The 15,279-nt window shown below is 33.9% G+C and overlaps 1 protein-coding gene across 1 annotated transcript in view; it reads right to left on the bottom strand.

Moving 5' to 3' along the window:
• Positions 1-2,620: 2,620 nt before the first annotated feature.
• LOC143043055 (deoxycytidylate deaminase-like) overlaps positions 2,621-15,279 on the bottom strand; it is a 38,185-nt gene continuing 25,526 nt past the window's right edge. The window contains exons 4-5 of the mRNA XM_076215550.1: positions 13,661-13,874; positions 2,621-2,974 (exon numbers count right to left, since the gene is read on the bottom strand). Coding sequence (XP_076071665.1) covers positions 2,875-2,974; positions 13,661-13,874 — 314 coding nt within the window. The 3' untranslated portion in view covers positions 2,621-2,874. The remainder of the gene's footprint in view (positions 2,975-13,660; positions 13,875-15,279) is intronic.

The following is a 15,279-nucleotide window of genomic DNA, read 5'->3' as shown; positions in this document are numbered from 1 at the left end:
GAGGATCTAAAATTTGTGGCATTATTCAATTAAAATGAACGTTACATTAGAACAATGAATATAAAGCACTGTATCTGACTATTATTATATTGATGTCATATTCTGGGTTATAGTTGTTATGTATTGAACCACTTGAGTGAACTTCTATGTATTATCTCCGTATAACATGATCTATTTATCATCAGTTATTGAGTTTTGTTTCATTTTTGTAGTGATCATTGATAATGTCTTAAAAAAACAAGACATTAAAATTGAAAAAAAAAGTTAGTTTGTCTTATTATTTAAATATTATTTCTAAAGGTCATTGTGTGCTAGATCGATCTCTGCCTGCTGATTCACTAAGCTTTCAACATTTTACTTTATTCATGACCCTTAGTTTTAACTCATAGCTGATCATTCTCAATGAAATGACTGAAGAAAATAGAAAGAGTATATAAACACATGAATCAAAATAGGTACAAGCACTGGACAAAAGACAAAAGGCATAAAAAAGCCATGAGACCAAAATTTGGCAACAGATCTAGACAACACCATAAACTTCACACCGGTCAATACACAGTCAGTGTTACAATATGGGCTACCAATCTATGAAGACCAAAGGGACAGCACTTTTATTGTGTTATTCTTTTAAGTCACAGTGATGCCTTCAACACAGAGCAAACATTCTCACTTCAATACAAGTTTTTAAGACATCTGTAGAACCAGTTGGAGCAGAAAATGTTTGTTCACCCCACAGTCAAGATATCCTTACTGACAAAACCCAAAGTATAGACACAGTTGGTTAACTTAAGGTCAGAGTTAAGCCTTCAACATAGAATGAAAATTGTTGCTGACAAAACCAAAAGCATAGGAACAGCGACTTTAGATGTTCATCTTTTTTCTGAGTTCAACCTCCAACACATCTATAAAAAAAACTTGCATCCACATGCACTGCTTTGAGACACATGTTGATCATGTTACATCTGTGCATTGGTGAATTGGTAATGGAATTTTCACTGTACAAACAGATTGGTAAAATTTCAAACTCTCTGCAAACCGGTAAACAAATTGGTTATAACCTACAACCAACATTATCTGCAAACCAAATATAAAATTATCCAGGATATTCTTGAACATCTCTAATTATATAGCAGGGATTGAACTTTAGACTTTGGCAATTGTAGCCCACAGCTTTAATTTTGTATCCCTCTAGTCATATACAAGAAAAGCAGAAATTTAAGAAGCACACACCAAATTTAAGGGGCCATTGCTAATTTAAAACATTGTATAGTGATGAATGATACTATCCTATAAACGTCTACAGTTTGTGTAATTCATGTTTCAGTATTTATTATTAAAAGAAGACTAAAAACCAGCAGCATATCCAAACAAGGTCAGGTAAACTCTGCCAGACATAGTCACCCTGTGTTCATTCTGAGAAACCAATATATTTGAATTATCTGAGAATCAGATTTCACTAGGAAAACTTAACATTGTATATTGTGAATAAATATGAGGTAAAGGTCAAATGAAACCTGCCAGATTGACATGTTCACTTAACAATCATTCCATACACCAAATATAGAGTTGACCTATAGGACTGCATATAGTATCTTAGAAAAGGACTTTAACATTGATCAATGATTCATAAAATGAGGTTAGGTCAGGTGAACCCCGTCTTGGAGAAAGTTTAGACCTTGCAAGGAACTGAAAATGACGTCAAGGACAATGGACATATGACAGACAGAAACTTTGTAACATAAAGCATAGATCTGCAAAATAGGTGTGAAACCTCCATATATTCTACACTCTGAAATATAAAGCTTCATACAAATATTTCACTGCATGATAGTGATCCCTACATATACATTCTGCAACTCTCATTGCAGTAGAGACAAAACAAACCAAACCTTTCAAATTTTTATGGAACTCGTAAATGATTTTAAGTACAGGATTATGTCAATACATTTGTTTTCCATAGGATCATACATGTCCTATCTTTTCAAACTGATTTCTTTAATGATGTTTCTGTTCCTCTTTCCAATGTCAAATGCAGGCTGACCTCTTACAATAACACACAAGCTTGCTTCCTTTGTCATATTTTTGTTTTCTGTAGAATCTTTTTAAATAATGTCATGCTAGGAAATCTGATTGACAGTTATACATTATGGATTTTGCTCATTGTTGAAGGACAAGGTTGTATGGTACCCTTCAGTTGTAAACTTATCATTTCTATGGACTCTGATGTAAAGCTGGCTCAATGGCAATCATACCTCATATTTCTTTTAATTTGTAGAGTAATTATCTCAATGGCAACTATACCTCATATTTATATTTCTGCCTTTGATATTTTACAGTTTTTTGTGGTGAAAAACAATTTGACATTGTGGCTTTAGAAGTATACCCAAGCACAATAATTCCTCAGAAAAACCATTTCATAACAGTTTTACTGCAAAAAGATGAAAACCATTTCGTAATGTTCAGTCTTACTTCAAAAAGATAAAAAGATAAATAAATATCAAACTGTTTACATTCTATATTTATTATGCTATTCACTTCCATCACAGACTTTTGTTCTTATATATAAAAATATCTTAAACAATGACAATAATTATGAAAGCTATTTATTACTATTATCTACCATTATCTGTAATCCCTGGTATCAAGTATTGTGGTTTCATTTATTTTCAATGGAATCAATTTTAATAGTCATGATAGTTGGAGACTTTTAGAAATCCTTGGTTTGGTTATGTGGTCTTATCAAAGTTGCTAAAAATGTGTATTGTGTAGAGTATCTCAGTTTCTTATTTCTCCCTACCAATGCAAATCCAACTAGTATTCATGACTCCACTGTACATTGTTCTATCGTTATCACAATGTATAAAGTAATGCATCTTAATCTGATTCCTTGTTTAATACATCTTTCACTTCTTGTGTCATATTTTCAATCACACTGAAATCTATTAGAATCTGTGTTTTCTTCGGGATATGCTGTCTGAAAAATAATAACACAAGAAAAATATTCATTGTCTTTTGTAAAAAAAAAAATAATTTAGGGGGTCATTATATATGAGATGATATTTTATGGTAAAACTTCGTTAAACTTTTACATACCCTTTTAGAATCAAGAAGATTAAGAGCTTACATTTTCGTATACACACTGTTAACCTCTAAATGTCTTCATTGTTATTGTTGGGTTGCTGTCTCATTACCAATAAAAATTTGTTAAGTTCATATTTCATAAAGAGATATCAGAAATAAATTAAGAATTGAAAAATGTCATGACTTTCAGATGACTACCTTGTATGTTTCTCTCAGACTGCAGATCTTCCCATTTTTTGTTCCGCACATGACCTTTTCTCACACACATATCTGTCTTTTTCTCATGCACATATCTGTCTTTTTCTCACACACACATATCTGTCTTTTTCTCACACACATGTCTTTTTCTCATGCACATATCTGTCTTTTTCTCACACACATATCTGACTTTTCTCACATACATATTTGTCTTTTTCTCGAACACATGTCTTTTTTCTCACACACTTATCTGTCTTTTCTCACGCAGGTCTGAACTTATCTCACACACATGTGTCTTTTTCTCACACACATATCTGACTTTTCTCACATACATATTTGTCTTTTTCTCACACACATGTCTTTTTTCTCACTCACTTATCTTTCTTTTCTCACACACATATCTGTCTTTTCTCACACACATATCTGTCTTTTCTCACACAGGTCTGAACTTTCATCATACACATATATGTCTTTTCTCACACAGGTTTGAACTTTTCTCACACACATGCTGTTCCCAATGCCTTGTTCTTGTGATTCTACTTATTCTAATTATTTTGTGTAACTCAAGCCATGTCCATCATTAACTTACCTGTGTTTAACCTCAGCCATGTCCATCATTAATTTACCTGTATTTAACACCAGCCATGTCAATCATTAATTTACCTGTCGTTCACTCCAGCCAACCACAGTCTATGGAAGAAGCGAATCGATAAAAACTTTTCTTATATCAAAGAGCGATATTATCTTATATCAACGAGTTGCATTGTGGTAAATTTCAGACGAATGTTTGCATTTGTACGAAGAAAGGCAGATTTCTCGGTATAAAGTAATGACTCTTTTCTTAAAACAGGGTGACATTTAACACGGCATACGTCTGCTGTATAATTTCCATTAATTATTTTATGTAATAACAAGCAAGGTGTATTTAAACGAGAAAATTGAATTGTTGAATAAATGAAACATAAATGCACGATTTATCATTTGTAGATGTACACATTCAATAAATATCATGTAGCAAATTCAGTGGAATGCAATTGAGATGAATTTGATTGTTTGCTAAGCCAAAATCACCTATAAGTCAAAGATACTGCTATATTGTCTTATATCAATGCGATGTTTGTCTAATATCATAGCGATGTTTTTTAATATAAAAAAATTATGAATGCGATACTTTTCTAATATAACTGCTATAGTTTTCTAATATAAAATGAATACGATGACACGTCACAATGCATGTCAAGAAAACCGCAAACATAATTCACAAACTTAGGCCGTGTTAACATTGACCTAAACTCGGTGTTGTGTTAGTGTAATTCACACAAAAACTAAACACAATTAATACGTTCCCATTGATAAAACTCAATGTTTACATGTAGTTTAAATCATGTTTTGTCTACATGCAGTCGATAGTCAATGTAGAACTTGTGTGGTTCAGTGTACACAAAACAAGGTATCATGAACATGCATTTTATCATGTATATTTAAAGAAGAAACATGTTTTGAATAAAAGTTGTATCTATAACAATTATTTATTTAGTTTTCTTACTGAATTAGTTGTCTAAACTCGATATATTACCTGTGTCGCTCACCTTGGTCTATGTGAATATTAAACAAAGGAAGCAGATGGATTCATAACAAAATTGTGTTTTGATGATGGTGATGTGTTTGTACATCTTACTTTACTAAACAGTCTTGCTGCTTACATTATATCTATCTATAATGAACTTGGTCCAGTAGTTACAGTGTAAAATGTTAATAAAAATTTACAAATTTTATGAAAATTGTTAACAAGAGTGCACACGCTGAAATGTCTCGCCTTCTATACTAATCATTGATATTATGTTGATAGTCTTAAGTATAAAGCTAAGCTTTATTACAACTGTCACATAAACTTTACATTAACCAAGATAACTAAACAAAGACCAATGAACCTTGAAAAAGAGGTCCAGGTCAGATGAACCATGCCAGGCAGACAGGTACAGCTAACAATGCTTCGATACAACATATATAGTTGACACATTACTTATAGTTTAAGAAAAATAGACCAAAACACAAAAACTTAACACTGTGCAATGAACCGTGAAAATGAGGTCACGGTTAAATAAAACCTGCTCGACTGACATAAAGATCATAAAATATTTCCATACACCAAATATAGTTGACCTAATAGCATTAGATAAAAAGACCAAAACTCAAAAACTTAAACTTTGACCACTGAACCATGAAAATGAGGTCAAGGTCACATGACATCTGCCCGCTAGACATGTACACTTAACAATCATTCCATACAACAAATATAGTAGACCTATTGCATATGGTATGAGAAAAACAGACCAAAACACAAAAATTTAACTATAACCACTGAACCATGAAAATGAGGTCAAGGTCAGATGACACCTGTCAGTTGGACATGTACACCTTACAGTCCTTCCATACACCGAATATACTAGCCCTATTGCTTATAGTATCTGAGATATGGACTTGACCACCAAAACTTAACCTTGTTCACCGATCCATGAAATGAGGTCGAGGTCAAGTGAAAACTGTCTGACGGGCATGAGGACCTTGCAAGGTACGCACACATCAAATATAGTTATCCTATTACTTATAATAAGAGAGAATTCAACATTACAAAAAATTTGAACTTTTTTTTCAAGTGGTCACTGAACCATGAAAATGAGGTCAAGGACATTGGACATGTGACTGACGGAAACTTTGTAACATGAAGCATCTATATACAAAGTATGAAGCATCCAGGTCTTCCACCTTCTAAAATATAAAGCTTTTAAGAAGTGAGCTAACACCGCCGCCGTAGCCGCCGCCGTTGCCGCCGCCGTAGCCGCCGCCGGATCACTATCCCTATGTCGAGCTTTCTGCAACAAAAGTTGCAGGCTCGACAAAAATTGACTATAAAGGACAATAACTCCTTAGGGGGTCAATTGACCATTTCAGTCATGTTGACTTATTTGTAAATCTTACTTTGCTGAACATTATTGCTGTTTACAGTTTATCTCTATCTATAATAATATTCAAGATAATAACCAAAAACAGCAAAATTTCCTTAAAATTACTGATTCAGGGGCAGCAACCCAACAACTGGTTGTCCGATTCATCTGAAAATTTCAGGGCAGATAGATCTTGACCTATTAAACAATTTTACCCCGTCAGATTTGCTCTAAATGCTTTTGTTTTTGAGTTATAAGCCAAAAACTGCATTTTACCCCTATGTTCTATTTTTAGCCATGGAGGCCATATTGATTTGATGGCCGGGTCACTGGACACATTTTTTAAACAAGATACCGCAAAGATGATTGTGGCCAAGTTTGGAATAATTTGGCCCAGTAGTTTCAGAGGACAAGATTTTTGTAAAAGATAACTAAGATTTACGAAAAATGGTTAAAAATTGACTATAAAGGGCAATAACTCCTTAGGGGGTCAAATGGCCATTTCGGTCATGTTGACTTATTTGTAAATCTTACTTTGCTGAACATTATTGCTGTTTACAGTTTATCTCTATCTATAATAACATTCAAGGTGTAATACCACCATTGATTTTCCCCTATAAGTCTTTGTTAAGGTAGCACAATACAAAGATTTGTTCACTCCAAATCAGATAACTTTAAACTGATGTAATTCATTTCATCCTTCTTTATATTTTATAAATGAGGTACCAAAAGAAAAAAGAAAGATCAATCTTTCAAATAGTGATAATTTCATTATGATATAATTATTACATAATCAATAGTTATGTAATTAGTTGCTATATTGTGATGTCCACACTTGAATGAATTTAGCGTCTTTGTTTTTCATAGCATCCCAAAATATTTTATAGATTCTTGTACAACACAGCTTGACCTTCAAAACTGTGTCTCAGATTTCCAAAAACATCAATAGAACAAATTTTATACCCAATTGAATTTAGTGATCTCTTATGAATTGATGTTGCAAACTTCATTGAAGATTTATGAGAGAATGAAATACAATAGGAAAAATCTGAGACACAGTTTTGGAGGTCAAACTGTGTTGTGCAAGAATCTATAAAATATTTTGGGATGCTATGAATAACAAAGAAGCTAAATTCATTCAAGTATGGACATCACAATGTAGCAACTAATTACATAATAATTATGTAATAATTATGTCATAATGAAATTATTACAATTTAAAAGATTAATCATTCTTCTTTCTTTTGGTACCTCATTTATGAAATTTAAAGAAGGATGAGTGGAATTACATCAGTTTAAAGATGTCTGATTGGGGATGAAAAATCTTTGTATTGTGCTACCTTAAATTTGCACTTTTCAAAAAAAAATGTGCAGAATTTATCTTTGTTTCAAATAAAGAAATACTTGGCATGAGTAAAGTTTTATCCTGTCCAGTACTATAGAAAAAAATTCACATAACATTTCATTGCATATAAGAAAATAACCATCATTGGAAGTTAACCAATCAAATTTCTCCCCTTATTTTATCCGTGTACAAGGTTTAGGCACCATGTAACCTAAGATTACAAAATTTTCTATAGAAATCCCAAATAAAAAATAATGGTGTTTTGAAATACCCAAGACGTATGTTTATGACACAGAAATGTTTTTACTGCAATACAATGTAGGCTTAATTACCTACAACTGTCAAATTCAAGGGAATATTTTTTTAGACCTACTTTCGTATACAACCGGATGTGACGTACCATGATTTGGAGGTATTACACCTCAAGATAATAACCAAAAACAGCAAAATTTCCTTAAAATTACTGATTCAGGGGCAGCAACCCAACGACGGAAATGAAATGACTGGACGTACACAGAAATATTTGCTACTGGTCTTGACTCAATCAACGATTCACTCATAAATGCATTAATAAATCACCCTAAACATCTAAATCCTTCATCGCTTGTAGCCTACGTGATTTATTGCGTAATTAGTGGCGGATTCAGATGGGGACAGGTTCCGGGGTTGGACCCCCTTTTTCGGACGATCAATGTTTGGAATCCCATGCATTTTAAAAGTGCCACCTCAGGTAATCGAGACATCTTTAGTAGCTTTAAAATAGGAACATTAAAATGGCTTTCATCACTGCTGGAAAAGTTGTTCAAGAAATTTTATTTCTATTCTATGCAAGGAACATTTAAATGACATATAGTTTACAAGTATGAACTAAACTTATGCACAGGTAACTAAACCAGGTGTATAGTTAATTTAAAGTGAAACCAGTGTACATTACATTAAACTAATTGTCAGATTGTAAACATGTTTACTGTACATGCTGTTTGGTGTGAACACGGCCTTAGTTCATGACTGGCTTAATGTTCGAGGATCAATATCACTAAAATTTCGTATCTGTAACAAAATTAACGATTACATGAACTTAATATCATTTCGAAAATGTTGCTTGACCCTATTGAAAGTTGAAAGTGTTAACAACCTGTTCAGTCTATTGTTTTCAATCACATGGTTTAACCGACTAATTCTATTTGAAGTGATGATGCAATGGCGGAATTTAAATGCGGTTCTAAATAGTCTACCGACCTATCAGATTCTAATATAAGTCCAGTGGCGGAACCCCCCTTTTTTTGCCCGATCAATGCATTTGAATGGGGACATATGGTTGGAACCCCTTTATCCTGGGTTTGGAACTCCCTGTTGAAAACGGCTGGAACCACCCTTGAGGTCACACTGCTATAGCCTATCCACATGGGTAATATCGAAATAGACAAAAAATATCATTACTTAAAAGAAAAAAAAAAACATTCATTCAAACAATACAATCCAATACCACTCCAAATAACAATGAATATTGAAATGGTAAAATAAATATTCCAAACAAATTAAAATGTACAAATGCTGATGTCCCCAACTTTGAAGATACCAACTGAGAAGGCTAACCTCAGTCTATAAATTAAACAACTTCAGATACAACGAAAATCAAAAATCTTGTCAAACAGAAAATGTATTTATTATTAACATAGAAAAAATATTGAGAAGAAAAACAGTTCTTTTTGGATATCAAAGACTTTCCCCGTTGGTAAATCGATATCTCTATGAACATAAGCAGCTCGCCGCGTGGACGCTCTTTTACATTGCGATGACCGTGAGGGCATTCTGATGTATAGTTGCCACAGAGATTTGACTTTCGTTTTTGACTAGTAATCGATCATATAAATACGCGAACATTTCTTAGTGCAAAATAACAATCTGTATCGCTTGTTATAAATTCATTTCTTCAATGAATACTAAAAAAGATGTTTAGAAAACAAATTAATAAGATGTAAATGTCTGTTGACGTTAGAAATGTGTATATATCTATATTTATAAATTTAGATCGTTCAGTGCTGTTTATTTGGTATTTTTATTGACGTAATTTTTCTTGTACTATCATAACTGTCGTTACCGTTAAAGCTTCAGAAGTGTGCTAGTTCATATTGCACTGTATGAAAGATTCAGCACCCAAATGACGTTTTTGGAGGACTGGAAAGCAGTTATTTATAAGGGGATATTTTAAAGATTTATAGATATAAGAAGATGGTGCATGAGTTCGAATGAGACAACTTTCCATCAAAGTAATAATTTGTTTCAAGTAAACCATTATAGATCAAAGTAGGGCCTTAAACACGGAGCCTAGGCTCACAGCGGACACAACGCTATATAGGAACCAAAAAATTTACTAGTGTTAAACCATTCAAACAGGAAAACCAACGTCTAATTGTATAAAAAAAGGAGATTCAAAAGTACAGGTCAGATTTTGTCGAATCAATCTGAACGAGGACAGTATGATTCATCTTTGTCACAAGTTAGTTTCATTGTTATCAATAAAGAAAGTCGTGTGTTGCGAGCATATCAGATGTATTATTTCGGTGCGTTCATTATAAAATTTGCTAAATGTTATATATGTGAACAATAATTTTGATACTTAGCTATTTGATTACGACATTGTTTATTAAACCCCATCGGTACTGGCATTTTCAAATTTTAAAAATAGTGGATTGAACCTGGATTTATAGCGCTAAACCTCTCACGTGTATGACAGTCTCATCAAATTCTGTCATATTTACAACGATGCGTGAACAAAACAGACAAAATAGGTAAAATTGTCAAAATATTGGTACAGCAGTCAAATATTAATAATAATAAGTACTAATATTGATATAACAAAAACACTGCTATGATATTTTAAAAGTATGGCATTGATATTAGAACTAATAGCATTTGTATATCTATGTATATAAGAAAAACACAGCACTTCAAATTTTACGCGGACATAAATGTTTGCTTCTAACTAACTTCTGAATATATATTTAGACTCAATTGTTGTTTGTATTTGAACAATAATTTAAAAGTTGGTATTTTCTTAATTTTTCGTTGCCGAAAACAACATTTTCCGCATGGAATGTCTGCATATTTACAATTGATATTAGACAATATTGCTATGTCATATAAGAAAAGTTTTTATCGATTCGCTTCTTCCATAGACTGAACCATGTCAATCATTAATTTATCTGTATTTCACTCCATCCATGTCCATAATCAATTTACCTGTATTTAACCCCAGCCATGTCAATCATTAATTTACCTGTATTTAACTCCAGCCATGTCAATCATTAATTTACCAGTATTTAACCCCAGCCATGTCAATCATTAATTTACCGGTCTTTCACTGCAGTCATGTCAATCATTAATTTAGCTGTATTTAACCCCAGCCATGTCAATCATTAATTTAGCTGTATTTAACCCCAGCCATGTCAATCATTAATTTAGCTGTATTTAACCCCAGCCATGTCAATCATTAATTTACCAGTATTTAACCCCAGCCATGTCAATCATTAATTTAGCTGTATTTAACCCCAGCCATGTCAATCATTAATTTACCAGTATTTAACCCCAGCCATGTCAATCATTAATTTACCAGTATTTAACCCCAGCCATGTCAATCATTAATTTAGCTGTATTTAACCCCAGCCATGTCAATCATTAATTTACCAGTATTTAACTCCAGCCATGTCAATCATTAATTTACCAGTATTTAACCCCAGCCATGTCAATCATTAATTTACCTGTATTTAACCCCAGCCATATCAATCATTAATTTACCAGTATTTAACCCCAGCCATATCAATCATTAATTTAGCTGTATTTAACCCCAGCCATGTCAATCATTAATTTACCAGTATTTAACTCCAGCCATGTCAATCATTAATTTACCAGTATTTAACCCCAGCCATATCAATCATTAATTTAGCTGTATTTAACCCCAGCCATGTCAATCATTAATTTACCAGTATTTAACTCCAGCCATGTCAATCATTAATTTACCAGTATTTAACCCCAGCCATATCAATCATTAATTTACCAGTATTTAACCCCAGCCATATCAATCATTAATTTAGCTGTATTTAACCCCAGCCATGTCAATCATTAATTTACCTGTATTTAACTCCAGCCATGTCAATCATTAATTTACCAGTATTTAACCCCAGCCATGTCAATCATTAATTTACCTGTATTTAACTCCAGCCATGTCAATCATTAATTTACCAGTATTTAACCCCAGCCATGTCAATCATTAATTTACCTGTATTTAACTCCAGCCATGTCAATCATTAATTTACCAGTATTTAACCCCAGCCATATCAATCATTAATTTAGCTGTATTTAACCCCAGCCATGTCAATCATTAATTTACCTGTATTTAACTCCAGCCATGTCAATCATTAATTTACCAGTATTTAACTCCAGCCATATCAATCATTAATTTAGCTGTATTTAACCCCAGCCATGTCAATCATTAATTTACCAGTATTTAACCCCAGCCATGTCAATCATTAATTTACCAGTATTTAACCCCAGCCATGTCAATCATTAATTTAGCTGTATTTAACCCCAGCCATGTCAATCATTAATTTACCAGTATTTAACTCCAGCCATATCAATCATTAATTTAGCTGTATTTAACCCCAGCCATGTCAATCATTAATTTACCAGTATTTAACCCCAGCCATGTCAATCATTAATTTACCGGTCTTTCACTGCAGTCATGTCAATCATTAATTTACCAGTATTTAACCCCAGCCATATCAATCATTAATTTAGCTGTATTTAACCCCAGCCATGTCAATCATTAATTTACCAGTATTTAACTCCAGCCATATCAATCATTAATTTAGCTGTATTTAACCCCAGCCATGTCAATCATTAATTTACCGGTCTTTCACTGCAGTCATGTCAATCATTAATTTACCAGTATTTAACCCCAGCCATATCAATCATTAATTTAGCTGTATTTAACCCCAGCCATGTCAATCATTAATTTACCAGTATTTAACCCCAGCCATGTCAATCATTAATTACCAGTATTTAACCCCAGCCATGTCAATCATTAATTTACCGGTCTTTCACTGCAGTCATGTCAATCATTAATTTACCTGTATTTAACTCCAGCCATGTCAATCATTAATTTACCAGTATTTAACTCCAGCCATATCAATCATTAATTTAGCTGTATTTAACCCCAGCCATGTCAATCATTAATTTACCAGTATTTAACCCCAGCCATGTCAATCATTAATTTACCGGTCTTTCACTGCAGTCATGTCAATCATTAATTTACCAGTATTTAACCCCAGCCATATCAATCATTAATTTAGCTGTATTTAACCCCAGCCATGTCAATCATTAATTTACCTGTATTTAACTCCAGCCATGTCAATCATTAATTTACCAGTATTTAACTCCAGCCATATCAATCATTAATTTAGCTGTATTTAACCCCAGCCATGTCAATCATTAATTTACCAGTATTTAACCCCAGCCATGTCAATCATTAATTTACCAGTATTTAACCCCAGCCATGTCAATCATTAATTTAGCTGTATTTAACCCCAGCCATGTCAATCATTAATTTACCAGTATTTAACTCCAGCCATATCAATCATTAATTTAGCTGTATTTAACCCCAGCCATGTCAATCATTAATTTACCAGTATTTAACCCCAGCCATGTCAATCATTAATTTACCAGTATTTAACCCCAGCCATGTCAATCATTAATTTACCAGTATTTAACCCCAGCCATATCAATCATTAATTTAGCTGTATTTAACCCCAGCCATGTCAATCATTAATTTACCAGTATTTAACCCCAGCCATATCAATCATTAATTTACCAGTATTTAACTCCAGCCATATCAATCATTAATTTACCAGTATTTAACCCCAGCCATGTCAATCATTAATTTAGCTGTATTTAACCCCAGCCATGTCAAGCATTATTTACCAGTATTTAACTCCAGCCATGTCAATCATTAATTTACCGGTCTTTCACTGCAGTCATGTCAATCATTAATTTACCTGTTTTTTCACTCCAGCCATGTTAATCATTTATTTACCTGTATTTCACTCCAGCCATGTCCATCATTTTCCTTGAAGCAATGAATTCTGGTTTATCATGATATTTATCTGAATAGTAAACGACTTGTTTGATACCGGACTGTATAACAACTTTAGCACACTCATTACATGGGAACAAAGCCACATATATTGTACAATTCTTTACATCTGATGAGTTCTTGTTCAGAACAGCATTTAATTCTGCATGGCAAACTGAAAATAAACACATAACGATTAGTTTTAATTTTATGGAGACATAAACAATACTTATTTGCCGAAATATATGTTTTAAGGTTTCCCAAAATGTTCTGCCTTTTTAAAAATAAAAAATCTACAAATATAAACTGTATCATGTGCAATAAATTAAGAAACTTTTTACCTCTGACCACTCAATTTAATGTAAAATATTATACATCATAAAAACTTAATATCTTCATGGTGTTACAAATGACACTCCAGTAGCCAAGACAAAATTTGAGTTGTCATTGAAAACTGCTATTTGGAAACATGTAACAGAGGTTGATGCATACAGACAAAATGCTTGGGAAGAGCAATGTCAGAGGTTGATGCATACAGACTAGATGCTTGGGAGGAGCAATGTCAGAGGTTGATGCATACAGACTAGATGCTTGGGAGGAGCAATGTCAGAGGTTGGTGCATACAGGCTAGATGCTTGGGAGGAGCAATGTCAGAGGTTGGTGCATACAGACTAGATGCTTGGAAAGAGCAATGTCAGAGGTTGGTGCATACAGGCTAGATGCTTGGGAGGAGCAATGTCAGAGGTTGGTGCATACAGGCTAGATGCTTGGGAAGAGCAATGGCAGAGGTTGATGCATACAGGCTAGATGCTAGGAAAGAGCAATGTCAGAGGTTGGTGCATACAGACTAGATGCTTGGGAGGAGCAATGTCAGAGGTTGATGCATACAGGCTAGATGCTAGGAAAGAGCAATGTCAGAGGTTGATGCATACAGGCTAGATGCTAGGAAAGAGCATTGTCAGAGGTTGGTGCATACAGACTAGATGCTTGGGAGGAGCAATGTCAGAGGTTGATGCATACAGACTAGATGCTAGGAAAGAGCAATGTCAGAGGTTGGTGCATACAGACTAGATGCTTGGGAGGAGCAATGTCAGAGGTTGATGCATACAGGCTAGATGCTAGGAAAGAGCAATGTCAGAGGTTGGTGCATACAGACTAGATGCTTGGGAGGAGCAATGTCAGAGGTTGATGCATACAGGCTAGATGCTAGGAAAGAGTAATGTCAGAGGTTGGTGCATACAGACTAGATGCTTGGGAAGAGCAATGTCAGAGGTTGGTGCATACAGACTAGATGCTTGGGAAGAGCAATGTCAGAGGTTGATGCATACAGGCTAGATGCTAGGAAAGAGCAATGTCAGAGGTTGGTGCATACAGGCTAGATGCTAGGAAAGAGCAATGTCAGAGGTTGGTGCATACAGACTAGATGCTTGGGAAGAGCAATGTCAGAGGTTGATGCATACAGACTAGATGCTTGGGAAGAGCAATGTCAGAGGTTGATGCATACAGGCTAGATGCTAGGAAAGAGCAATGTCAGAGGTTGATGCATACAGGCTAGATGCTTGGGAAGAGCAATGTCAGAG

This window comes from Mytilus galloprovincialis, chromosome 8 (assembly GCF_965363235.1).
Source record: "Mytilus galloprovincialis chromosome 8, xbMytGall1.hap1.1, whole genome shotgun sequence".
NCBI lineage: Eukaryota > Metazoa > Mollusca > Bivalvia > Mytilida > Mytilidae > Mytilus > Mytilus galloprovincialis.
Note: the sequence above shows the minus strand (reverse complement) of the source record. Positions and strands in the feature narration are given on the sequence as shown.